We start from the raw sequence: 24,218 nt of genomic DNA on the forward strand, positions 1-24,218 counted from the left end.
GTATTAAGAATTATAATTATCTTTTTTTGAAATGTTTCAAGTATAAAAAGGGATAAAATTGAGTCGAAAGGATATATATATAGAGATTAAGCTTGAAAAATAGAGCCAGTTCTGTCATAAAATGTTCTAGCACGTATGTAAGGATCCAATTGCCAATAATTTGATTCGATATTTTTTGCTAAGAAGTTACGTTGTTCTAAGAGAAGATCAGATTGTGCGATATCGGATTCTTTAATCCATTTTATAGTCAATTGTTCGAAAGAATTGATTATATTTTTTCGTTCTAATAATAAACGTTCTTTGGTTAAAATATCTTGCATTTTGATATTTTCATTTTCTTTGGGTTCGATGTATTTATATTCCCAATCCTTTTTTCCGCCCAATTCTTTGATAATCTCTGTATCTTTGATATAAACTTCTAAATCTTCGTTTGAATTTGTAAAACAAACTTTCTTAACAACAACAGGATCAAGCCAAGTTTTAATAACTTTCCAAATCCCTATTTTATGTTAATAAAATTTAAAAAAAATTCTAAAATACCTTGAAATACCCATGGTGCTTTATGAATAATACAGATACCAAGACTTTCAGGATAATGTGCTTCAAAACATTTAATTAAAAACTTGATGGGTATATAATCCATATTTTTAAGCTAAAAAAAATATTAAAAAGTTCAATATAGAATTATAGGAAAAGAAATATCTATAATTTTAAAAGACTTACCGAAAATTTGGTTAAATCAAACAAAATCGTCGCTGTTTGAACAGGATATGTAATCATTAATCGTGCACTTTCCATTAACAAAATAGTATATTGATGAATCGTTAGATCAGGTTGTTCCCCTGCCCTATGCAAATGCGTTCGAATATAACAAATAGGACGATTCTCCCGATCAACACCTTGAATAAAACTTTTCCCAAGTCTTAATTGTTTCATAAACGCATCATCCCCCGTTTCAATAGCACCTGCTTCTCCCTTTCTAAGGATTTCTTCAACACCTATTTCCTTACGCCAATAAACCGTTGTTGCTAACATAATAAACGATTTACTGGTATCCCATTTTCTTGCCCTTAAAAAACGCAATAATACAACATCTGGATGGTCCATCTTAACCATCTCCCAGAATACATCATATAGTGAAAAAAAGCAGCTCAAAATATGCCTTTCTTTCAATAATTTCTTGGAAACATTTTTATTATCAAAATGTCCCATTTCTTCTGAATTTTTCGGGAAAAAATCATTTTTTTTTCCAAATCCATAATTCTCCTCATTTAATAAAACATATTCTCCCAATTCTTCTGTATTAATCTTCTTAAAATGTAGAAAAATAAGCAACCAAAGGCATTTTAACGCTTTTTCTTCATTCCGGTTCAATTCATCCATTTTTTTAACAATAGAAACCATTTTAACCCTCTAATATAATAAAAGACCTCCTGATTATCCTCTTAACTCCTTATTACTTAGTTTTTAATCTTTTTTTAGAGAAAAAAAACACAAAATCCTTAAAACTTTAAATAAAAATATAGAAAATAATGAATCAATTTATGGTGCTGATTCTTCTTTATTTTTAAAACCTTAAATCATACACCATGTAGAAGAATTAAGTATATTTAAAATTGTGAGGTTGACTATCGATAACCTTTAATATTTAAAAGAGTACCTTTGAGAAAAAATGTAAAAAGAAGAAAGAATATAAAGAAAAAATCCTTAAAATAAATATGAATTAAGTGGAGAAAATGGGATATTTTTTTTATATAGAAATGAACTTTAAGACGAATCTTATTAAGAATAAATTGCTATAATACTTAGTTGTCACAGTAACGCGTTTCTATAGTAACGCGTTTCTACAGTAACGCGTTGTCACAGCAACTCATCGTCATACTAAGCAGTTGTTATAGCAACACGTCACCACAGCAACTTCTCACTATAGCAACCCATCACCATAGCAACTCCTCGATAGCAACCAACTACCTGAGCACCGTTGAAAACTACTTGACTTAGTGAAATGCCGTTTAAATCAAAATCTCGCCCAACTACTCCCCTTAGACGTATAGAAAAAGGAAGTTTATCACATCTTTCGTCCTCTAGAAGTCGTCAAGATCCATTTCCACTGGATTCTCTTGCACCAGCATTTGCAGAAATGACAGATGCGTTAATCGACGTTCAACAAAATTTTGAACATGTTCAGTCAATACACTCAAATCTTGTTAGATTTAGTGAAAGCTTTGCATCGTTTCTTTATGGTCTTAATATGAATGCTTTTTGCGTTGATTTTCCTGAGGTTTAAAGGGAATTTTTCTTTTATTTTTTCAATTAATCTATTATAATAGGCACCCGTACAGGAATCATTTAAACGCGCACAAAACGATCCAAACTACACAAACACCTCTCAATCTACTCCGTCACGAGCCTGGAACAATCAAAATCCTCAAACACAAGGATTAGATCTAGCAGACACTACTTTTACAACAAATGAAACTTCTTTTATTGAACGCCCCTCAAAACCCTCTAAAACAACTACTTCTAAACGTAATAACAAATCTGATCGAACAATTCGTACACAATCTTCAAAAACTCGTAATACCTCACGACCCCATTGATATATATATCACGTGACAGCCACGATATTGAGCTATGATAGTTTATTACGTATGGTTTGAGCTATATTTTCAAGTGAATCAGAACCAACAGATTTTGCAGATTTAAAGTCTACATAGAGTCCTTCTGAACTGGATGGTTTAGGAATCAAATGAAAATGTACCTTTTATGTATTAATTTTTTTCTCAAAAAAAAAGTATAGGATTACATGAAAAACAGCTTGATAAGCTAGAGAACCATTGTTCTTATTAATATATTAGTTATGGAGAAGGAAAGAAGAGAAATACCTGTAAGAGATTATATTGTTCAAGACCCATAGCATTAGCAAGTCGTTTAGCGATCGGTAGGATATCAGCTAAAAAATCGTCATTTAGCTCATGTAATTTTTCAGCATGTTTTTTTGGAATAATAAGAGCATGACCCGTACTAAGAGGTTGTATGTCAAGGAATGCGAGTCTAATTTTGGTTATTTTGTGTATAATATTAAGATGACATACGATTTCTCAGTTTCAAAGAGCTTATAGGCGGGTAACTCGCCTATAATAATGCGACAAAAAATGCATTTAGAAACAGTCATAATACGGGTTAGAATTTTCTAAATATCTAAGAAATCTCTATGGAAATATTTATAAAATGACTCCAAAACACTTTTTACTAATATTTTTAATTTTGGGGCTGTATGGCTAGCGATAGTACTAGAATTTAGCAAAACAAGTCGTTAAAACATATAAAGAAGGGAGAAGAAGGTGTAAAAACATACAAAACCTTTACAGAATAGTGCATATACTTGGAAATACATGCATATAACTGCTGAATCAGCCTATTTATTTAGAGTATTTAAAACATATATTTATTGAAAAAGATCAAATCAGCATTAAACTTGATACAAACGCTTAGTACAACTGTTTTGAGACGTAGAAAGAATTCCTGGATTATCTTTGTATATTCATTTAGAGATATACATAAAAAAAAAAACATAAATATATAGATAAGGAAGAAAGAGGATAAAAAAATACATATTTTAAGGATCAAGATGTCTAGAATGTGTACATTTTGGATGCCATGTGTTACTGAAAAAAAAAAGGAATCGGATAAGGAGATATATACACCAAAAATTGAAAATGTTTCTAGTGGAGAAACTGTATATCAAGTAAAAAAATAATAGGGAATAAAAAATAAAGATTTATTAAACCTAGCGTATTATTTTGATCTATGGAAGAGCAGGAACAATGGATATGAAAGGAGGGACAATTGTTGTTCATCATGATAAAAATAGTTTTCCATCTCAGGCATGGCCATGTAATATTTTTTGGAAAAATAAATATACATATTATAACAGGATTTACAGGCACAAAATCATATTTTAAATCATTGGTTCATCTAAATGAAGGAATGAATTGTTTAACATTTGAATTTTTTCATCCATATGACATGTCTATACAGTCATCTACAGTTATTTATTTGAATTATGTCAATGTAGTTAAGAATCCGCCGCTTTACCTTGCAATTTTGTTGGCAAAGGATTCACCGGGTAAAACCATGTGTTCATATATGATATTTATAAAGAGTTAATATTTTTTCCCTTATAGAAGAATATGATGCATCGCCTTCACGCAAAGAAAAGGAAGGAAATGGATTAGAATTAGCTATAAAGAAACTTCGAATGATTGCATATTTGTGGCAAGCGTTTACAGGTGAGCAAATGGCAAGAAATGGATTTGGAAGGAGATGTTTTCGTTTTGAAGAAGAAAATTTAATAGATACATTATCCTATCAAGAAGAAAACGTCATTAGACCAACAGCAAAGATCCATATCATTCGATCTAAATATTCTCTTGAAGGTTAACTTAAATATGAACATTTTTAAGAGTTAACAATTTTAGAAATTCGAGATGTTAATTTGGCTCAACAGAATCCAAAAGCTACAAGAAGGGATGGTTTATTTGAAATAACAATTGAAAGCATAAGGGAATATGGAGATGTATTTAAATCAGAATCTCCTGTTCATGTTGCTGCATGTATTTTAGATAGTCATTGGGATGGAAAATTGATTTTAGGCCATGCAGCTTTAGGAGGAGGAGATGGTAAGATTAAATTGAACGTATATATATATATATATATATATGTCTATTTTAATGAATAAAAATTAATTTATTTCTTTAGATTCACTACGTTTAGCTATATTTGGATCTCATTCTATGCATTGTTTTCCATCTTGTATAGAAGAAGTGATACCTACTTTTCTAGACGATACACCAATTGATACGAGATATGTTGCAAATGATAATGATGAAAGTTCTACAGTTTGGGAATGTGCAAATATAGGGATTGGTGCATTTTTACATGAAGTTGGCCATCTATTAGGCGCCCCTCATCGACAGAGTGGAGTTATGCATAGAGATTATATAAATTTAAACAGAACATTTTCTATTACAGAACCATTCTCAGAAAGAGCAAAAACAAACCCCTGGAAACCATCCCTTTTAAAATCTGAATGTTCATGGCATTATTTAGACATGATTAGATTTCGGTATCATAAACTTTTTGCCCTTCCTAGTGATCCCGTAATAGAAGCTGGAAATCTTCTTTATTATTCTATGAAGGATAAATTTCTTGCAATATCAGATGAGGGAATTATATTAATTGAAATATACGCAAACGATATGTATTATGGATATCTTGATTTTCATGATAAACCGAAAAAAGAAATTTATCTAGAAGAACAAAGCCTTCGCAAACATGCAAAAATTCCTAATAATATACAACCTTTAAAAGCTATTATCATTTCAGCTGCATTATCCGAAATTACTATCAAAAATTTCAAAAAAGAATTACTTGAATCAACTATTTCCTTGGAAGCTGGATCATGTGTTAAAAGCATGCAGTTTGGTGCATCAGATGCAGAATTATTAAAATTTCAATTCGATTTTTCTAATAAACTTGATAAACTATGTAATATTTGTATGAAACATTCATTCTACTTGATTTTCTTATATTCTAACTCATAAGGCATACGCTCTGGCTTATATATCGATGGCTTAAAACTCATCTTTAATGATGAATCGGTTATGGAAGCATCAGGAAATGGGGGGAATTCAAACGATTTCCCCATAGATGGACCAAAAGGAGAACGTATAAAAGGCCTTTATATTTGGTCTAACATCTGGATCGATGCTTTACAGGTAACCATTATATTTTAATAGGTATCTAAATTACAACTAAAACTTAATATATATAGATCACGACAACATGGAATAGAATAAGGCAGGTATTTGAAATGAATGTTTCTTTTTTAATGATAGAAAATAGCCCTTTATATGGAACTGCATCAGGTCATTATAAATACATAGTCGCACCCGAAGGATGTGAAATCGTTGGTTTTTATGGTTCGACAGGGGTAATTTCCAATATTATTCTGACAAATTCTGACTATTTTTTTCTTTCCAAAGAAATGGTGCAATACATTAGGAGTTATTTATATAGACATAAAACAATTGTAAATATGACCAATATAATCCCTCCTAAACCAATCGCACTAGAAAACTTCAACCATTGACGTGTCATTTTATGAATAAAAATAATCATCTAAATCATAGATATTAAAGAACCATTTTTCTTGCCCAATGCTAATTAAGCATTCTTTATATAACCCTTTATAATTGATATGACCTAATATAGAGACATAAACAATACTCAATGCACATAAGACCTTTTAATTTATATAGATAGCTCTCCGCCAAGCTCCATTGAACCTGTATCTACTCTTAACGTAGGACCTGGTGTCGCTGGAGAAGAAGATAAAGGTAATGTTTGATCATATGTTAATTTTTTTCGTGCAGGCGTACTTCCCGGTGTTCGAGAAGACCATGCTACTTGTGCCGGTGAAGGTGTAATATTAACAAAGTCTGAAAAATCAAAATTCTGAGGCGTATTTGGCGCTAAAATTAAAAAATCAATTTACCTAATAAAATTAAAGAATCTCCTTACGAAATCGAGTTGATAATGATGCATGAGAAGGTGATGTTGCTAAATATATTAATAAATCAACTCCTTCTTCTCCTGTATGAGGTGTCATTGTACGCATAGATGGTCTATATGGCGGTGTTCTAGGTGGACTCGATTGTGTTGGTCGTATCAAATGATATGTATTCAAATAATTTGATGACAAAAATGGATCAACCGAATGGTTTTTATGAACCGGTGACGATTGATGTAAACGAACCCTGTTCGACCAGACCGGTGTATTTTCTGTTGGGTGAGACCGCTTCTTCGATACAAAATCTATTCTTATGATAAGTTATCGATATAATATAAATTTCATTTTTAACATTCTGATTGCGTTGTAGGCACAATAAAAGGATCTGAACGATGATTCTTACTCAATTTAACCTCCTGAGTAAGACGGGGTGCAATATTCTCAAGTGCAAGATTCTGCCAACCACGACTAGTCTTATATGTAGCCAAAGTAAGTCGAGATTTTAATAACCGAGTCATCTAATGTCAAATCAAAATTAGGTGTCTGAAATATATTTTTAAAAAACACGTTTAAACTACTTACACGTGATATTTCTGCTCTACGAAGTACCTTAGCTGCAACACAATCCTGTTGTGCAGAGCTTAACGTCATTTTATTATAAGAATTGGTTTATTTCGGGTTTTTTTTTCTTTTTTTTTTCACTTTTTATTTATCTTTTGAAGCGCGAGACGCGGCTCAAAAGTAGGTAAAAACCCTGAAGAGTAAAAAATAAGGTTCATAAACTATGGAAAAGAAGGGAAAGAAGTAGAAATGTTTATTTTAAAGGTATTTTATGGTGTAATTTTGTAAAAAATAAGGAAAAAAAGGAAAAAAAGGGAGGAAAAACGATGAAGGGAGGGGTAAGAACGAGTTGCCATAGGAACGGGAGTTGCCACAGGAACGGTAGTCATGACAACGCGTTACTATAACAACACGTTACTACGGCAACAATTCCCATGACAACGCGTTCCTATGGCAACACGTCGCTATAACAACGTCTTAAATCTCGTTTCTCTTCTTCTTCTCTCTCTCACTTTTTTCCATCAAAAATGTCACTTCCACCTGGCTTTAGAGGCCCCATTAATGGGATGGAAATAAAGATAAAAGATCCTATTCAAGTTCAACTTGATGAAAAAGCGCGTAAATGGAAACAAAGTCAAAAACATCGCTTTGAAGAGAAAAAAAAGTTAGGATATATTGAAACACAAAAAGCAGAACTACCAGCAGAGCATTTAAGAAAGGTATGAATAAGAGTTTTAAGAGGAATGATTTGTAGGGGAATGAATTTGAAGCGCATATAGTCAGAAATATAACGCATATATGCCTAAATTACTCCTCTTTTTGATATTTCATTGGGGATTTTTATCTTATCTTATCGATATGATCTTATCGATCTTATCTTATCGATCTAATCTTATCTTATCTTATCGACTTTATCTTATCTTATCGTAGATTATTAAAGATCATGGGGATATGAGTAGTAAAAAGTTTCGTCACGATAAGCGTTCATATCTTGGGGCTTTAAAATATATGCCACATGCAGTATTAAAGCTTATGGAGAATATGCCAATGCCATGGATGGAGATAAAATGTAGGAATTTTAATAAGAGGAAAAAATAATGAATTTTATAGATGTACCTGTATTATATCATATTACGGGTGCAATTACGTTTGTTAATGAAATTCCGAGGGTAATTGAGCCACATTTTATTGCGCAATGGGGTACGATGTGGATTATGATGAGACGAGAAAAGAGGGATCGACGCCATTTTAAACGGTTAAGATTACCACCATTTGATGATGAAGAACCGGTTATTGATTATGGAGAAAATATAGCGGATGTAGAGCCTCTTGAGGCTATTCAGATGGAATTAGATCCAAAGGAAGATGGAGCAGTGAATGAATGGTTTTATGAGCATAAAGCATTACTTGATACGGTTCATGTTAATGGACCGACATATAAACGATGGAATTTGAATTTAGCACAAATGTCTACATTATATCGATTAGCACATCAGCTTTTGTCAGATTTAACGGATCAAAATTACTTTTATCTTTTTAATCTCAAGTAAGAATATAAGAAAAAAAAAAAAAAAAGAAAAAAAGGTTAACGAATGATATTTATAGTTCGTGGATTACGTCGAAAAGTTTAAATATGGCGATCCCAGGAGGTCCCAAATTTGAACCATTACATAAAGATACCCTAGACGTGGATGAGGATTGGAACGAGTTTAATGACATATATAAATTAATTATAAGACATCAAATACGTACAGAATATAAAGTAGCATTTCCATACTTGTATAATTCGTATCCCAGATCGGTCAGGTTATCGATATATCATGAACCATCGACGACCTATATTCGTACAGAAGATCCGGATTTACCGACATTTTATTATGATCCAATTATTAATCCTATTTCTATGAGGTCATTTGTTGAATCCTTGCCGATAGGATTACATGAAGATAATATTTTTCAAGGGGAAGAAGTGGACATATTTAGATTGCCGGAAAATGTAGAATCTTTTCTTAATGATGTTCCATTGTATACGGAAAATACGTCTATGGCTATTGCACTTTGGTGGGCGCCACATCCATTTAATAAAAGAACTGGAAGAATGGTTAGAGCAGAAGATGTTCCATTAGTGAAACAATGGTACTTGGAATATTGTCCTCCGGGTAAGGAGTATATATTAATGATGAAGATTTGATAAATTTAACTATACTTTCTTAGGACAACCTGTTAAGGTTCGAGTATCGTATCAAAAATTGTTAAAAAATTATGTTTTAAATGTGCTTCATACAAAACCACCAAAATCTCATTTAAAAAAGGATTTATTTCGACAATTGAAGAATACAAAATTCTTCCAAATAACAACGATTGACTGGGTCGAAGCAGGGCTTCAAGTTATTCGTCAAGGCTATAATATGTTAAACCTTTTGATTCATCGTAAAAATTTGAATTACCTACATTTAGATATGAATTTTAATCTGAAGCCGGTAAAAACTTTAACAACCAAAGAAAGGAAAAAATCTAGATTCGGAAATGCATTTCACTTAATGCGTGAAATTTTACGGCTTATGAAATTACTCGTAGATTCTCATGTTCAATATCGTCTTGGAAATATCGATGCATTTCAACTTGCAGATGGAATTCATTACTGCTTTAATCAGTATTTCAAGATTTTCATTTAAAACGAATACTAATATTCGCCTTAGCATTGGTCAATTAACGGGTATGTATCGTTACAAGTATAGACTTATGCGTCAAATTCGAACCTGTAAAGATTTGAAACATCTGATATATTATCGATTTAATACAGGCCCAGTAGGTAAAGGCTTTCTCATTCTTTTCTTAAATATGGATAAATTAAAACATTAAAATTTAGGCAAAGGACCTGGATGTGGATTTTGGGCACCATCATGGAGAGTTTGGCTTTTTTTCATGAGAGGTATTGTACCTTTACTTGAAAGATGGCTCGGAAATCTTCTTGCTCGACAATTCGAAGGACGTCATTCAAAAGGAATCGCAAAAACGGTATAATCTAATCCTATCTTTCTTCCTTTTTTTCCTGCAAGCTAATAAATTTAGATAACAAAACAACGTGTAGAATCACATTTTGATTTGGAATTGCGTGCAGCAGTTATGCATAACATTCTTGATCAAATGCCTCAAGGAATCAAAGCGAATAAATCAAAAACCATTTTACAACATTTATCAGAAGCATGGAGATGTTTTAAAGCCAATATTCCTTGGAGGGTTCCTGGATTACCTGCACCAATTGAACAGATTATTTTAAGATATGTTAAGGCAAAAGCGGATTGGTGGATCTCTGTTGCTCATTATAATCGGGAACGTATTCGAAGAGGTGCTACGGTTGATAAAACTGTTGCAAAAAAGAACCTTGGACGTTTAACGAGATTATGGTTAAAAGCAGAACAAGAAAGACAACATAACTATCTGAAAGATGGACCTTATGTTACAGCGGAAGAAGCGGTTGCCATTTATACTGCTACGGTTCATTGGTTAGAAAGTAGAAAATTCAGTCCTATTCCATTTCCTCCTTTATCATATAAACATGATACGAAACTCTTGGTTCTTGCATTGGAAAGATTAAAAGAGGCATATAGCGTTAAGGGTCGTTTAAATCAAAATCAGAGAGAGGAATTGGTATTAATCGAGCAAGCCTACGATAATCCTCATGAATGCCTTTCACGTTGTAAAAGGTTTTTATTGACACAAAGAGCATTTAAAGAATGTGGTATCGAATTCATGGATCAATATTCATATTTGATACCTGTGTATGATGTAGAACCTATGGAAAAAATCACAGATGCATATTTAGATCAATATTTATGGTATGAAGCGGACAGAAGACATTTATTTCCATCATGGATTAAACCTTCAGATTCCGAGCCACCTCCTTTATTGGTCTATAAGTGGTGTCAAGGAATTAATAACTTGTCAGAAGTTTGGGAAACGGATCAAGGGCAATGTAACGTTATATTAGAAACTTCATTAAGTAGAGTTTATGAAAAAATTGATATTACATTATTAAATCGTTTATTACGATTAGTTGTTGATTCAAATATTGCTGATTATATATCTGGTAATTCCACTTTATAATTTATAAAATTTTTAATCAGGAATAGGAAAAAATAACATCAATCTTACATACAAAGATATGAATCATATTAATTTATACGGATTAATTCGTGGGCTTCAGTTTTCATCATTCGTATTTCAATACTATGGATTAATCATTGATCTTTTAATCTTAGGCTTACATCGCGCGAGTGAAATGGCTGGTCCTCCTCAAATGCCTAATGATTTTTTGCAATATCGTGATGTTGCAACCGAAGTCGTACATCCCATACGATTGTATTCACGTTATATCGATAAAATACATATATTTTTTAGATTTACTGCAGACGAAGCCCGTGATTTAATTCAAAGATTTTTAACTGAACAACCTGATCCGAATAATGAAAGTATCGTAGGTTTTAATAATAAACGTGTCTGGCCTAGGGATTGTCGCATGAGATTAATGAGGTTTTATCATCATTTTATTGAAAAAAAAAAAATAATTTACTCATTTATTTTTAGACATGATGTTCATCTCGCTAGAGCTGTATTTTGGGATGTTAAAAATCATATTCCTAGATCTTTAACAACAATTGAATGGAGCGATTCATTTGTTGGTGTTTATAGTAAAGATAATCCTAACTTACTTTTTTCAATGTGTGGTTTTGAAGTTAGAATATTACCTAAAATAAGAAGTGCAACAGAAGAATTTACACTGAAGGATGGTGTTTGGAATTTAGTGAACGAACAAACAAAAGAACGCACTGCTCAAGCATTTCTTCGTGTGACAAAAGACGATATGGCGAAATTTAATAATCGCATACGTCAAATTTTAATGTCATCAGGATCAACAACATTCACAAAAATAACGAATAAATGGAATACTGCATTAATTGCTCTTCTTACATATTACCGTGAAGCAGTTGTATCCACTCCTGAACTCCTAGATTTATTAGTAAAGTGCGAAACTAAGATTCAAACTCGAGTAAAGATTGGATTAAATTCAAAAATGCCATCGAGATTTCCACCAGCTGTTTTTTATTCTCCTAAAGAACTTGGTGGTCTTGGAATGCTTTCTATGGGTCATATTTTAATCCCTCAAAGTGATCTTAGATGGTCAAAACAAACAGAAGCAGGAATTACTCATTTTAGATCAGGCATGTCTCATGAAGAAGATCAGATGATTCCTGCTCTTTATAGGTATATCATTACTTGGGAATCCGAATTTATAGATTCTCAAAGAGTATGGTCTGAATATGCAATGAAGAGACAGGAAGCAATTCAGCAAAATAGGCGTTTAACATTAGAAGATCTAGAAGATTCATGGGACAAAGGTATTCCTAGGATAAATACATTGTTTCAAAAAGATAGACATACTTTAAGTTATGATAAAGGATGGAGGGTTAGAACAGATTTTAAGCAATACCAATTACTTAAAAATAACCCATTTTGGTGGACGAGTCAACGACATGATGGAAAATTATGGCAATTAAATAATTATCGAACAGATGTTATTCAAGCACTAGGAGGAGTTGAAGGTATTTTAGAACATACTATGTTTAAAGGTATATTATTTTTTTCATAATAAGTTATTTACTAAATATCTAAAATAGCCACTGGATTTCCCTCATGGGAAGGATTGTTTTGGGAAAAAGCTTCTGGATTTGAAGAGTCAATGAAATATAAAAAATTAACCAATGCTCAAAGATCTGGATTAAATCAAATTCCGAACCGTCGGTTTACTTTATGGTGGTCTCCTACAATAAATCGAGCAAACGTTTATGTTGTATGTATACATATATTCACATTATAACTATTTATTTTTTTTTTCAGGGATTTCAGGTACAACTTGATTTAACCGGTATTTATATGCATGGCAAAATTCCTACTTTGAAAATTTCTTTAATTCAAATTTTTCGTTCTGTAAGTTTTATAAAAGTTATAGATTTATGTAATTAATATTTTTGAAAGCATTTATGGCAAAAAATTCATGAAAGCGTATGTATTGATTTGACAACTGATTTAGCTTAAAAATCCTAGATTGTTATTGATTTATGTCAAGTTTTTGATCAGGTAATCAATTGATTTTTATTCTAAATTTTAAAATTAAAAAAAAAAATTAGGAACTTGAAACTCTTCAAATAGAAACGGTTCAAAAAGAAACAATTCATCCTAGAAAATCGTATAAAATGAATAGTTCATGTGCAGATATTTTATTATTTGCTACTTATAAATGGAATGTTTCTAGACCATCTTTACTCAATGATAGCAAAGATGTGCTTGATGGAACAACTACGAATAAATTTTGGCTCGATATACAGCTTCGTTTTGGAGATTTCGATTCTCATGATATAGAACGATATACTAGGGCAAAATTTTTGGATTACACCACAGATTCTCAGTCAATATATCCTTCTCCTACAGGGTTGATGATAGGTGTTGATTTAGCTTATAATTTGCACAGTGCATATGGCAACTTTTTCCCCGGTTTAAAACCATTAATTCAGCAAGCCATGGCAAAAATTATGAAAGTTAATCCTGCTCTTTATGTTTTAAGAGAACGTATTCGAAAAGGTCTTCAACTTTATTCTTCTGAACCTACTGAGCCTGTATGATTTTTACATTCTTAAGAGTTTATTATCTAATATCTTTAATAGTATCTGAATTCTCAAAATTATTCTGAACTTTTTAGCAATCAAATTATTTGGTTTGTAGATGACACTAATGTATATCGAGGTAATAAATTGATTAATTTATTTCTAAATATATACTTAATTTACAAAGTAACAATTCATAAAACATTCGAAGGAAATTTAACAACAAAACCGATTAATGGTGCAATATTTATTTTTAATCCTAGGTCAGGTCAATTATTTCTGAAAATTATCCATACATCAGTATGGGCTGGACAAAAACGTCTTGGGCAATTGGCAAAATGGAAAACAGCAGAAGAAGTTGCTGCACTAATTAGATCGCTCCCAGTCGAAGAACAACCGAAGCAAATTGTCGTTACACGTAAGGGTATGCTTGATCCTTTAGAGGTTCATTTACTGTACGTAATTTGATTTAATTTTTGCTATTAATTAATGAAATCAGTGATTTTCCAAATATTATTGTAAAAGGAAGCGAACTTCAACTTCCCTTTCAAGCAGCTTTAAAAGTAGAAAAATTGGGTGATATGATTTTAAAGGCTACAGGTCCTCAAATGGTTTTAATGAACCTTTATGATGACTGGCTTCAAACAATATCATCTTATACTGCATTCTCAAGATTAGTTTTAATTCTTAGAGCACTTCATGTGAATATGGATAAAACTAAAATGATTCTTCGTCCATCAAAAGAAATTATTACAGGTATTTTTTTTCTTTTTTCTTCTCTTGTTAAATAGAATCTAATAATAATAATTTATAGAATCTCATAAAATATGGCCTACATTAACAGATCAGCAATGGATAGATGTTGAGTTAGCTCTAAGAGATTTGATATTGGGCGATTATGGAAAGAAAAATAATGTTAATGTGGCAAGTCTTACATCTTCCGAGGTTAGAGATATTATATTAGGTATGGAAATAACCGCGCCATCAATACAAAGACAACAAATCACGGAAATCGAAAAATCTCAGCAAGAACAAAGTCAATTAACAGCAAGAACTACGAAAACAACAAACATTCATGGTGATGAGATCATTGTTGTTAATACGTCAAATTATGAAGCCCAAACCTTTTCATCAAAGACGGAATGGAGAACACGTGCTATATCAACAACTAATCTTCATTTAAGAACAAATCGTATATATATATCTTCAGATGATATTCAGGATCAAGGACAATATACATATATTATACCTATGAATATTTTAAAAAGATTTATAATCATATCAGACTTATATACTCAAGTTGCTGGCTTCTTATATGGTTCTTCTCCTTCAGATAATGCTGAAGTTAAAGAAATAAAGTGTATTGCTATTGTCCCTCAACTAGGGAGCAATGCAGGCGTTCAATTACCACATAAACTTCCAAAACATGAACTTCTTCTTGATGATTTAGAACCTCTAGGTTGGGTTCATACGCAATCTCATGAAATGCCACATTTATCACCTAATGACTTAACCATACATTCAAGGATCATGGCTGAACATAAAGAATGGGATTCTAAAACAATTACAATGACTGTAAGTTTTACACCTGGCTCTGTTTCTTTAGCCGCATATTGCTTGGTAATTTTCTTATCTATTTATCGATAAAATTTAATAATAAATAATATAGACACCATCTGGATATGAGTTTGGCGCAAAAAATAAAGATATGACAAGTGGCAATCCTCAAGGGTTTGTATTTATTCTTATTCCGATTTTTACTAATTTAAACACAAGATGGGTACCTACTATGGCTGAGAAATGCCAATTATTACTCTCAGACCGAATCGTAGGTTTTTTTCTTGTGCCCGAAGATGATATATGGAATTATTCATTTAATGGTGCAAACTTTTCAGATAAAATGGCTTATCATATGAAATTAGATGTCCCTATTCCTTTTTATAGTCCTCAACATAGGACAACTCATTTTTCTTCAATGATGCAATTAGAAAGTGAAGATACACTATTAGGTGATCGTATTGATGTATTTGCCTAAGTATTACATTTAATCATACAATATGTTTGGTCCTTATTAACATCTATATTTTTAATAATCTGATTATTATATGTTTTAATATTTTCAAATAGAAATTTTAAAAAATAAATCAATATTTAGACCCAAAAAACTGCAAAACATAATCATCTATTACAATGATGGGTCATGGAAGGGCCAGGATTAAGGAGGATATATGATAAAACCTCTTTTATCTAAAAATAATAACATGTTTTTTTTAACGGAAGATCGAAGAAATCGTCATATAAAATAGTATTAATATAATCAGAGGATTAAATCATAAATTTAAAGAAAATAATATACTTTTAGAGATGCTATGAAAGAACATCGGTCAAGATCTAGATCTCCAAGAACAAGTCAGTCGAATAATAAGCGGATTAAGTCATTAGGCCGTATTAAACGTATGCCCTATGGGCCGTTAACAGAAGATTATAACAAGATTCTTGAATGGCAGTCAAAGGAAGGAGAGTTTATACTTTCTCAAGCAAAGAAAAGGGCAGAATTACGTGTTAAACATGGTCGTGAAACACCGGTTGATATTTTAGCGGTTCATTTAAGAATTATTGATAAAACAGAAGATTTTTGCGAAGAACAACCTCAACATGCAGAAGTTGTATTACAAGATCCCGTAGTTTTCCTAGAAGTAAGGAGGAAAAAGTGAAAAAATGTGTTTTAAAAAGTAAAAATAGACATTAAATATAGAGGCTTTAGAAGAACTGGAAAAAGAAATAGATCAGTATTTAAAATGGGAGACAGAAGAAGAAAATATATCATTTTGGAGGGTGGGAAATCCTTGATTAATATTAATATTAAGAATATTAATGAAAAAGTCTATCGATGTGATTAGGCGAGATCAAATATTTAAATTAAAGTCGAAAGGACAAGATAATGGAGAATTTCGATTATCACGAACAATTGAAACACAAGTAGATAATCTGTTAAAAGGAAAGACTAAGGAAGAGCTGGAAACATTAGAGGCTCAAATCAATGAGAAACTTCAAGGAGAAACGCTTATCGATGTGGATTATTGGGAAAAAATGAAAGAATGTCTAATTGTTTGGAAATCAAGGGTATAAATTATTTTTGAATTATGTAATTTTATTTAATATATTAGATTATATTGAAAGAATTACATAAAAAAATTCTTAATCAACGAAGAGAAGCATTAAAAAATCAACAATTACATGAAGGAAGGATGGATAGAGAAGCACTTAAAAATATTTATAATAAAAAAATATTAGATCCGAATTATTGTTTTATAAATGATGGCAAAACTTTTATTGCACAGGTGACTGAATTACCGGATATTTGTCAAGAAACAATGGACCCAGAACCTTTATCTACACTAGAATATGAGGACAAAAAGTCATTTCGAATTCATGAATTAGCTTATCAAGATCAATTAGTATGAATAATTCAATTTTTAAATAAAAAAATTAAATATTATCAAGGTATCTGATCGAGATCGGATATTACGTTCTGGTTTTGTTCCTATTAAAATGGTTAAGAATGAGACACCTGTTTCAAAGAATTCACAAAATATTGATGATATTACGGATAATTCATTTTCAGCGATAACAAATGTTTTATATGAACGAGAAGCCTCAAAGGGGGAAAATGATGATGAAGAATTGTTTAACGTTGAAGAAGAAATCATTCAGACAACACCTAGTTGGGCAGATACTTATAGGCCTCGAAAACCTAAATTTTTTAATCGTGTACAAACTGGATATGATTGGAACAGATATAATCAAGTGCATTATGATGCAAATAATCCACCTCCAAAAGTAATTATATTTATATTAAATTCTTATTTCTTATTTTGCAAGGTTATTCAAGGATATAAGTTTAATATTTTCTATCCTGATCTTATTGATAAAACAAAAGCTCCTACTTATAGAATTGAAAGAAATAGAAAAAAGAATTCTGGTCAAGGCTTATTATCTGAAGATGAAACATGTTTAATTCGGTTTATGGCAGGCCCTCCTTATGAGGATATTGCCTTTCGTATTATTGATAGAGATTGGGATTATAGCGCTAAACGAGAAAGAGGATTTAGAAGTTCTTTTGATAAGGTTTTTTACTTCTTTTATTATAAAAGCAATTTTTAATATAAATAAGGGAGTTTTACATTTAAGTTTTCAATTTAAAAAGGTATGTTTTTTATGAAAAAGCTATCTAAACTAATAATTTAAGGTTTTTTATAGGAAATAAATCTTTTGCAATATAAATTAAAGGTTTCGAATCAAAAAATCTTCTTGTATTTTCTCAAGAATGATATTTACATACTTTTATTCTCTATGAACACTTCTTAACCCTAAATCACAGCAACCATACTTTTTTCACTTAGCCCCTTACTGGTTAATGGAGTCATTTCAATTTAGTCTTTTTACAAAGATTAATTCGCAAATCTGCATTTTAGCTTGCTTAACTAACCGTATTATGTGTTTACTATTTTCTATTTAGTTGTTTTTATGTCAACTATAAGTATACTTTATTTATGAGAATATACAATAGTTCATAGGCAATTGACCAGTTCATACCACAAAATAAAACATGGAAAAGGGGGTATATTGCGAGGAAGCTCTAATCAATGGCTATATTGTAAAATTGGGTATTTAAAGTGGGAAAAACATGTAGATAAAGGGACGTATAGTGAGGGGATCAGGAGGAGTTAAAGGGGATCAGGAGAGACTTAAATCTGAAGAGATGATATTTCGTGGATTCAAGGAGTTTAAAGGTGTCTTTACAGGTTAGGAGTCAATAGATAGCGAAATATCCGCTTCTAAGTCTTCTATTGTAAACTTGTTATCAGGGTTAATAAAAACAAAGGACTACTGGAATATATATTTAAATATAAATATATATCTAATAAAATATCTAGTTCTATTGATTTGCGGGCTGAAACAGATGTATTAGTAGAGCTTTTTGTAAAACGAAAGAAATCTTAAATATTAGGGATAAAGTATAGGTAAAATAGACAGCAAATGAAGAAATGTATGATTTAGATACTTTGAATAATTATTTTCCATTGAGTAGTTGCTCAGGTGAAAGATCTGAAATTCTTTCATATCAAGGTCAATTAAGAACTGCACCTAAAAATATGGTGATAAAAAAATCATTAGAAGATGGAAATGGGGGAAAAGCTGTATTACCGTCAGTAGATACGTTAAATTCATTGCAAATTACTACAGGGATACAAGGAAAGCCATATTCATATGCACAATTAATTACTTATGCAATTGCAACCTCATCATCCCAGAAAATGACATTATCAGAATTGTATAAATGGTGTATAGATAATTTTCCATATTTTAAAGAAACACCCAATCAAGGGTGGAAGAACAGTATTCGGCATAATCTTAGTTTAAATAGAAATTTTATACGAATACCAAGACCTATTAATGAGCCGGGAAAGGGAAGTTATTGGACATTGAATAGAGCTGTATTGAAAAATGGGGCCGATGCATCTAATAGACTAAAAAACTATAGACATTATAATGCTTTCTCGAAAAAAAATGGTTTTAATCAATTTATTAAATTAAGCACAGACAATAATTTATTATATCAACAGTAAGAATTATTGTTATTGTTTTTTGATAAACATTTAATTTATATTTAGTCCTACACAATTATCCTATCACCCACAAGAAAATATTAATATGTCTCAATCGTCTATTAATAATTTTAATTTACAAATGGCATCTTCACCAGACATGCAAAAAGTACTTCATTCTCATCTCTTCGAGTATTATCCAACCTTTTATAATCATCCAGTTTCTGCGTCTTCATCTATGCGGCCTTATAATATGCCCTTATATAATAGTGTTTTGCAAGAAAATACTCAATATTCTCTAGATTCTTCCTACTATCATCAGAGTAACAAAGCTCAAGAGGGACTTTTATTTGACATTTTGCAATATCAACAATTTGAACTTCATCACGCAAATAAAACTAAATTAAGCCCTAACAAAGACTCCCTTGTAACTCAATCCATATTTTTGCATCAATCAAGTTTTTAATCATGAAAATAACTATAGGGTGTTGTAATAATATATCTTTGTATAAAAGCAAAAAGAATGCAAGTGTAGGTTCAAAAATAACTGTTAATAAAAAATACAATTGGAAATATTGAGACAGCTTTAGAAAAAAAGAATTCAATGATTTATTATATTTTTTCTTGTAGTTTATATTAAAAAAAAATAATACACTTTTATTTTATGATATGAATAGAATCTTGTTTAGATATTGAGCTTAAAAAAATTATTTTATAATACTTAATAAGTTCATCAATTTTTTGTATAGAAATAATTCTTTAACAAATGTATTATTGACATATATAAAAACATTTAAATTCTTATTTAAATGATACCTAATATTAATTACATGATAGGTTTACCAATAACGGAGCAATTTTTTTTGTGTCAATTGTTTCTACACCTTCATCTAGAAATTCATATTTATATTGAGGCAAAGATGCTTTTTTTTCTTCCTAATAGGTATTAATTAATTAATTATTATAGTATATACCATGGCTTACAGGAGACATTTCATTGTCATTATAAACTAATATTTGATTAGATTTAAGTGGAGTAGATGTTTTTTTTATAGATGAAGCATTTGGACTAGAGGTATTTGTAGCTAATGAATCAATAGAAGCAAAAGATTTATCAGGATTCGATAAAGCACTCATCTCCTCAAAGCCATTTGCTAAACATGCAGTATTTGATGTTTGAGTATTAATAAATGGTTGAAGCATATTCGGTACTGTATGATTTTGTCTAGAAACAAAATTATTATGAAAATATAAATATGAATACTTTTCAACATTGGATAATATGTATTACTTGGTATTGAAGATGAATTTTTTTGATAAAAATTTTGATATTGAGGCGGAATTCCATAAACGCAAGGATTAAGTGATGGAGGTGGTAAATCTGCTGTCGTCGTTTGAGATGATTCTCCCGATGGTGATGATATATGAGGTTTAGGATCAATTACATTCTCAGAATTATTATGTGAATTTTGTTTCTGCTGTTGCATTGCTGCTTTATGAGCTGCTAATCTAGCTTGAATATCTGCTGCATCAACATATGTTTCTATTTTCTGTCTTTTTGACTCTAATGGAGGAACTGTTTCATGACGCTGAACTTCTGACATTAAACGGTTATAATGTGAATGTATAACATTTTCCGGTATTCCTTCCATTCCATATATTTCAATTTCAATAGAATCCCTTCCTGGAATGGCATTTTCAACTGTACTGATCGTTTCTTTATGTACCTGAACAACATGAATCGCAAGTCCTGATGCTGTATTGAGCTTTCTAGAGCATCTTGCGCTGCTTTATTATACTAGATCTTTGAAAAATTCTTGAAAAAAAAATACCATTTAAAATGTTTTGCTCGCTGATGCGCTGTCAAAACTTTAAGATCATCAAAATCTCTCTCACAATAATAACAAAATGGGCGTGTTAAATCAACTTGATTATGTCTTTTACATGCTTTTTTTGTCATCCCCAGTTATATATATTCAAAATCACTTTTTTCAGCCGTTAATAGGTGAAAAAAAAAAATTTAAAGACCAAAACCAATTAAACCTTATACGCTCTTTCTAATAATACCTTATATTTCCCAAAAACCCCTTTTTTTGGCCGAAAAAAACCACAATTTCTAATATTTCCTAACTCACTCAGTTTTAAACCGTTAAACTTGGAAAAAAAACGTTACATACCCTAAAAGCCTTTTTCATATAAATATTCACTTAATTACTCAATATTCTTGCCAGAACTCTCCTTATTTATATAAAAATAATCCAACAAAAAAAAAAAGATAAATAAATATTTTAAAATTTAAACGTTGACGTCATATTGAATATCGTTGTCATACCAACAGTTACCATGGAAATTAATTAAACGTTAAAATTTTTTAAGTTAAATTAATAAAGATGACAGGAAAAACACTAGAAATTGTTAATAGTGAACAAGCACCACCACCTATTGGACCATACTGTATGTTTATTAAAAGATATTAGAATATTGATAAATAAATACGTTTTTTTTTTTTCTCAAAAATTTGGTTAAAATTGACTGAAAACTAATATAAATGTATAGCTCAAGCCATAAAGGCAAATGGACTGATATTTTGTTCAGGACAATTGCCAGTAAATATTGTTTATTATGAATTTTCATTAGTGATATAAATTTATTAGGCGCTAGCAAATGGTTGCTTAGTAACGACCAGTATTAAGGAACAAACGGTATATTTAGCATTTCCTTAATAATAAATATTGAATAATTGTTTTAATATATTCCAGAAAGCTTGTTTAGATAATCTTCGTCATGTTCTAGAGGCGGGAAATTCAAGCCTTGAGAAGGTGATCAAAGTAACCGTTTTTCTTAGTGATATGTGCCATTTTAAAGAATTCAATGAGACATATGAAAAAGTAATATATATATATATATATATATATATAGACGAGAAATGAATAATTAGTGAATTAATAATGTAATAGATATTCGGTTCTCATCGTCCAGCACGATGTTGTGTTGCGTATTTAACCATTAAAGATTTTTTTGAATAAAAAAAAAAACTCATGAAATATAGGGTTCGTGAATTACCGAGAAGTGTAGACGTTGAAATTGAATGTATTGCTATTGAAAATTGAATTTGAAATTAATTTTATGTATGAATAAATATTTTCGATTTTAATTTCGTGCATCTCTCTGTACCGACATATTCCAAGCGGGTTCAACAAATGCAAAATCAACCGATAATTTAGATTCTAATAATTCCGTTCCATTACATTTTTCAACGGCTTCTTTAGCCTCTGATAAATTTGAATATTCAATCAATGCATATCCCTAAACCCTATATATCAATACCATTTTTTAACACTTTTATCAATATATTAAACCTTAACATAACCTATTTCTTATCAATTCTAACCCTAAAATACCCTTAAAAATGTTCACCTGTCCTTCGATCCAAATTTAAATGTAAATTTTTGATATCTCCATATTCCGAAAATCTATCTTGAAGATCTTCTTCTGATGTTTCTTCATGCAATCCCGTTACCAATAAAATCCATCCTTCAATTGCTAATATTTATTTAATATATATATATATAAATCTTCCAATATTTAATCTTACATCGTATAGCACGCATTCCTGATTTTGTCAATGCACTAGATTCTTCATTGTCATATTGAATAGCTTCTCCTTCCATATTTTCACCGTTCAAAAACATTGTTTCATCTAATATATTAATTGTTTTCTTCATATAAAAAAAAAATATCTTTACCTTGTGTCATAAAACCTCGACCCTTACGTATGACTGGATCTATAAAAAATTATATAATAATATAAAAATATTAAAGATATATACCTCGTGTTTCTTCAATATCCATAACATCTTGTGATTCTGTTGATGCATCCATTGCTTTTTCTATATTTTTTTTAAAAAAATATCGAAAACCTTTTAAATATAGACCTGACCTATTATATAAATTAATATAGGGTATATATTATAAAGATATGATTAGGTTTGACCTTTTTTAATAGTCGTACGGATTATCAACAAGCTTTAAAAAAATATAAAAATATAAAAAAAATGCAACGACTAACATATCGTCGTAGATTATCTTATAACAGTAAGTATCTTTTATAATATATTCTTTTGTAAACTTATCAATCAAATAGCTCTTTCGAATAAAGTATGTATATATAAGATTTTTATATATTTTCCTCCTTATATTTTTAGGTCCGTGTGATTAGAACACCAGGAAATAAATTAAGATATTTATATGTGAAAAAGGTATTCTCTAAATCTGTTTTTATGTTTATTTTTAAAATTCTTTCATTAGAAAGGAAAATCTCCACGTTGTGGTGACTGTTATCATGCTTTACAAGGAGTTAGTTTTTTTCGAAAAAAAAAATATAAAAAATAATTAATTAATATTTGATTCTACTTTTAGGTTCCTGCTGCTAGACCTCGTGTTTATTCTCGTTTATCAAAAACTAAAAAATCAGTATCAAGATCATATGGTGGTTCACGTTGTTCTAGATGTGTTAGAGATCGAATTATGCGTGCATTTCTTATTGAAGAACAAAAAATTGTAAAAAGAGTATTAAAAACACAGATTCGACTTAAAAAATAAATTTCCAATAATTTTCTATATCTATCAATATATATATATATTAATATAAATCAATATAAATCAATATTATATCAATATAAATCAATATTATATCAATATTATATCAATATTTATCAATATTTATTCATTTTATACCTCATTTTATACTTCATTTTAAAATTATATATCGATTCTTTTTATAATTAACTTAAGAATTATCTGAGATATCAA

General features: G+C 30.4%; 12 protein-coding genes across 12 annotated transcripts; 7 read left to right on the forward strand and 5 right to left on the reverse strand.

Moving 5' to 3' along the window:
- Nucleotides 1-42: 42 nt before the first annotated feature.
- On the reverse strand, nucleotides 43-1,428 carry T552_00218 (hypothetical protein). Its single transcript, XM_018368836.1, has 3 exons — nucleotides 724-1,428; nucleotides 541-652; nucleotides 43-499 (listed from the first exon to the last, which is right to left on the reverse strand). The coding sequence occupies exons 1-3, from the start codon at nucleotides 1,402-1,404 to the stop codon at nucleotides 87-89; spliced, it is 1,206 nt and encodes a 401-aa protein (XP_018227696.1). The 5' UTR covers nucleotides 1,405-1,428; the 3' UTR covers nucleotides 43-86.
- A 577-nt stretch (nucleotides 1,429-2,005) lies between these two features.
- On the forward strand, nucleotides 2,006-2,600 carry T552_00219 (hypothetical protein; the record flags this gene model as incomplete). The annotated part of the gene is made up of 2 exons (XM_018368837.1): nucleotides 2,006-2,281; nucleotides 2,331-2,600. 2 exons carry the CDS (start codon nucleotides 2,006-2,008, stop codon nucleotides 2,598-2,600), a joined length of 546 nt encoding a protein of 181 aa, XP_018227697.1.
- A 32-nt stretch (nucleotides 2,601-2,632) lies between these two features.
- T552_00220 (hypothetical protein) lies at nucleotides 2,633-3,175 on the reverse strand (the record flags this gene model as incomplete). Its single annotated transcript, XM_018368838.1, has 4 exons — nucleotides 2,633-2,761; nucleotides 2,807-2,842; nucleotides 2,886-3,054; nucleotides 3,096-3,175. The coding sequence occupies 4 exons, from the start codon at nucleotides 3,173-3,175 to the stop codon at nucleotides 2,633-2,635; spliced, it is 414 nt and encodes a 137-aa protein (XP_018227698.1).
- A 410-nt stretch (nucleotides 3,176-3,585) lies between these two features.
- T552_00221 (hypothetical protein) lies at nucleotides 3,586-6,144 on the forward strand. Its single transcript, XM_018368839.1, has 10 exons — nucleotides 3,586-3,748; nucleotides 3,795-3,897; nucleotides 3,947-4,129; nucleotides 4,188-4,439; nucleotides 4,482-4,682; nucleotides 4,762-5,559; nucleotides 5,608-5,780; nucleotides 5,837-5,862; nucleotides 5,908-5,995; nucleotides 6,048-6,144. Exons 1-10 carry the CDS (start codon nucleotides 3,632-3,634, stop codon nucleotides 6,096-6,098), a joined length of 1,992 nt encoding a protein of 663 aa, XP_018227699.1. The 5' UTR covers nucleotides 3,586-3,631; the 3' UTR covers nucleotides 6,099-6,144.
- Nucleotides 6,145-6,269: 125 nt separating this feature from the next.
- On the reverse strand, nucleotides 6,270-7,271 carry T552_00222 (hypothetical protein). Its single transcript, XM_018368840.1, has 4 exons — nucleotides 7,157-7,271; nucleotides 6,927-7,092; nucleotides 6,586-6,879; nucleotides 6,270-6,536 (listed from the first exon to the last, which is right to left on the reverse strand). Exons 1-4 carry the CDS (start codon nucleotides 7,223-7,225, stop codon nucleotides 6,316-6,318), a joined length of 750 nt encoding a protein of 249 aa, XP_018227700.1. The 5' UTR covers nucleotides 7,226-7,271; the 3' UTR covers nucleotides 6,270-6,315.
- A 358-nt stretch (nucleotides 7,272-7,629) lies between these two features.
- Nucleotides 7,630-15,877, forward strand: T552_00223 (pre-mRNA-processing-splicing factor 8). Its single transcript, XM_018368841.1, has 21 exons — nucleotides 7,630-7,854; nucleotides 8,066-8,204; nucleotides 8,246-8,681; nucleotides 8,741-9,294; nucleotides 9,350-9,788; nucleotides 9,835-9,947; nucleotides 10,005-10,153; nucleotides 10,208-11,225; nucleotides 11,269-11,668; nucleotides 11,723-12,765; nucleotides 12,814-12,986; nucleotides 13,034-13,123; nucleotides 13,172-13,198; nucleotides 13,241-13,273; nucleotides 13,324-13,809; nucleotides 13,858-13,936; nucleotides 13,985-14,252; nucleotides 14,297-14,553; nucleotides 14,612-15,417; nucleotides 15,467-15,528; nucleotides 15,574-15,877. Exons 1-21 carry the CDS (start codon nucleotides 7,663-7,665, stop codon nucleotides 15,830-15,832), a joined length of 7,023 nt encoding a protein of 2,340 aa, XP_018227701.1. The 5' UTR covers nucleotides 7,630-7,662; the 3' UTR covers nucleotides 15,833-15,877.
- Nucleotides 15,878-16,120: 243 nt separating this feature from the next.
- Nucleotides 16,121-18,102, forward strand: T552_00224 (hypothetical protein). Its single transcript, XM_018368842.1, has 8 exons — nucleotides 16,121-16,493; nucleotides 16,540-16,632; nucleotides 16,681-16,920; nucleotides 16,965-17,255; nucleotides 17,302-17,637; nucleotides 17,680-17,925; nucleotides 17,972-18,004; nucleotides 18,047-18,102. The coding sequence occupies exons 1-8, from the start codon at nucleotides 16,167-16,169 to the stop codon at nucleotides 18,062-18,064; spliced, it is 1,584 nt and encodes a 527-aa protein (XP_018227702.1). The 5' UTR covers nucleotides 16,121-16,166; the 3' UTR covers nucleotides 18,065-18,102.
- Nucleotides 18,103-18,360: 258 nt separating this feature from the next.
- Nucleotides 18,361-19,917, forward strand: T552_00225 (hypothetical protein). Its single transcript, XM_018368843.1, has 2 exons — nucleotides 18,361-19,423; nucleotides 19,473-19,917. Exons 1-2 carry the CDS (start codon nucleotides 18,846-18,848, stop codon nucleotides 19,870-19,872), a joined length of 978 nt encoding a protein of 325 aa, XP_018227703.1. The 5' UTR covers nucleotides 18,361-18,845; the 3' UTR covers nucleotides 19,873-19,917.
- A 265-nt stretch (nucleotides 19,918-20,182) lies between these two features.
- On the reverse strand, nucleotides 20,183-21,408 carry T552_00226 (hypothetical protein). The gene is made up of 4 exons (XM_018368844.1): nucleotides 21,239-21,408; nucleotides 20,679-21,191; nucleotides 20,391-20,631; nucleotides 20,183-20,342 (listed from the first exon to the last, which is right to left on the reverse strand). The coding sequence occupies exons 1-4, from the start codon at nucleotides 21,364-21,366 to the stop codon at nucleotides 20,229-20,231; spliced, it is 996 nt and encodes a 331-aa protein (XP_018227704.1). The 5' UTR covers nucleotides 21,367-21,408; the 3' UTR covers nucleotides 20,183-20,228.
- A 355-nt stretch (nucleotides 21,409-21,763) lies between these two features.
- Nucleotides 21,764-22,560, forward strand: T552_00227 (hypothetical protein). Its single transcript, XM_018368845.1, has 6 exons — nucleotides 21,764-21,860; nucleotides 21,963-22,012; nucleotides 22,061-22,108; nucleotides 22,166-22,294; nucleotides 22,364-22,401; nucleotides 22,456-22,560. Exons 1-6 carry the CDS (start codon nucleotides 21,797-21,799, stop codon nucleotides 22,514-22,516), a joined length of 390 nt encoding a protein of 129 aa, XP_018227705.1. The 5' UTR covers nucleotides 21,764-21,796; the 3' UTR covers nucleotides 22,517-22,560.
- Nucleotides 22,557-23,288, reverse strand: T552_00228 (hypothetical protein; the record flags this gene model as incomplete). The annotated part of the gene is made up of 6 exons (XM_018368846.1): nucleotides 22,557-22,712; nucleotides 22,766-22,776; nucleotides 22,824-22,949; nucleotides 23,002-23,106; nucleotides 23,153-23,191; nucleotides 23,237-23,288. The coding sequence occupies 6 exons, from the start codon at nucleotides 23,286-23,288 to the stop codon at nucleotides 22,557-22,559; spliced, it is 489 nt and encodes a 162-aa protein (XP_018227706.1).
- A 127-nt stretch (nucleotides 23,289-23,415) lies between these two features.
- Nucleotides 23,416-24,054, forward strand: T552_00229 (hypothetical protein). The gene is made up of 5 exons (XM_018368847.1): nucleotides 23,416-23,501; nucleotides 23,551-23,564; nucleotides 23,612-23,665; nucleotides 23,715-23,762; nucleotides 23,826-24,054. Exons 1-5 carry the CDS (start codon nucleotides 23,462-23,464, stop codon nucleotides 24,006-24,008), a joined length of 339 nt encoding a protein of 112 aa, XP_018227707.1. The 5' UTR covers nucleotides 23,416-23,461; the 3' UTR covers nucleotides 24,009-24,054.
- The last annotated feature ends 164 nt before the right edge of the window (nucleotides 24,055-24,218 follow it).

Source organism: Pneumocystis carinii (assembly GCF_001477545.1).
Source record: "Pneumocystis carinii B80 chromosome Unknown supercont1.1, whole genome shotgun sequence".
Lineage (NCBI taxonomy): Eukaryota > Fungi > Ascomycota > Pneumocystomycetes > Pneumocystales > Pneumocystaceae > Pneumocystis > Pneumocystis carinii.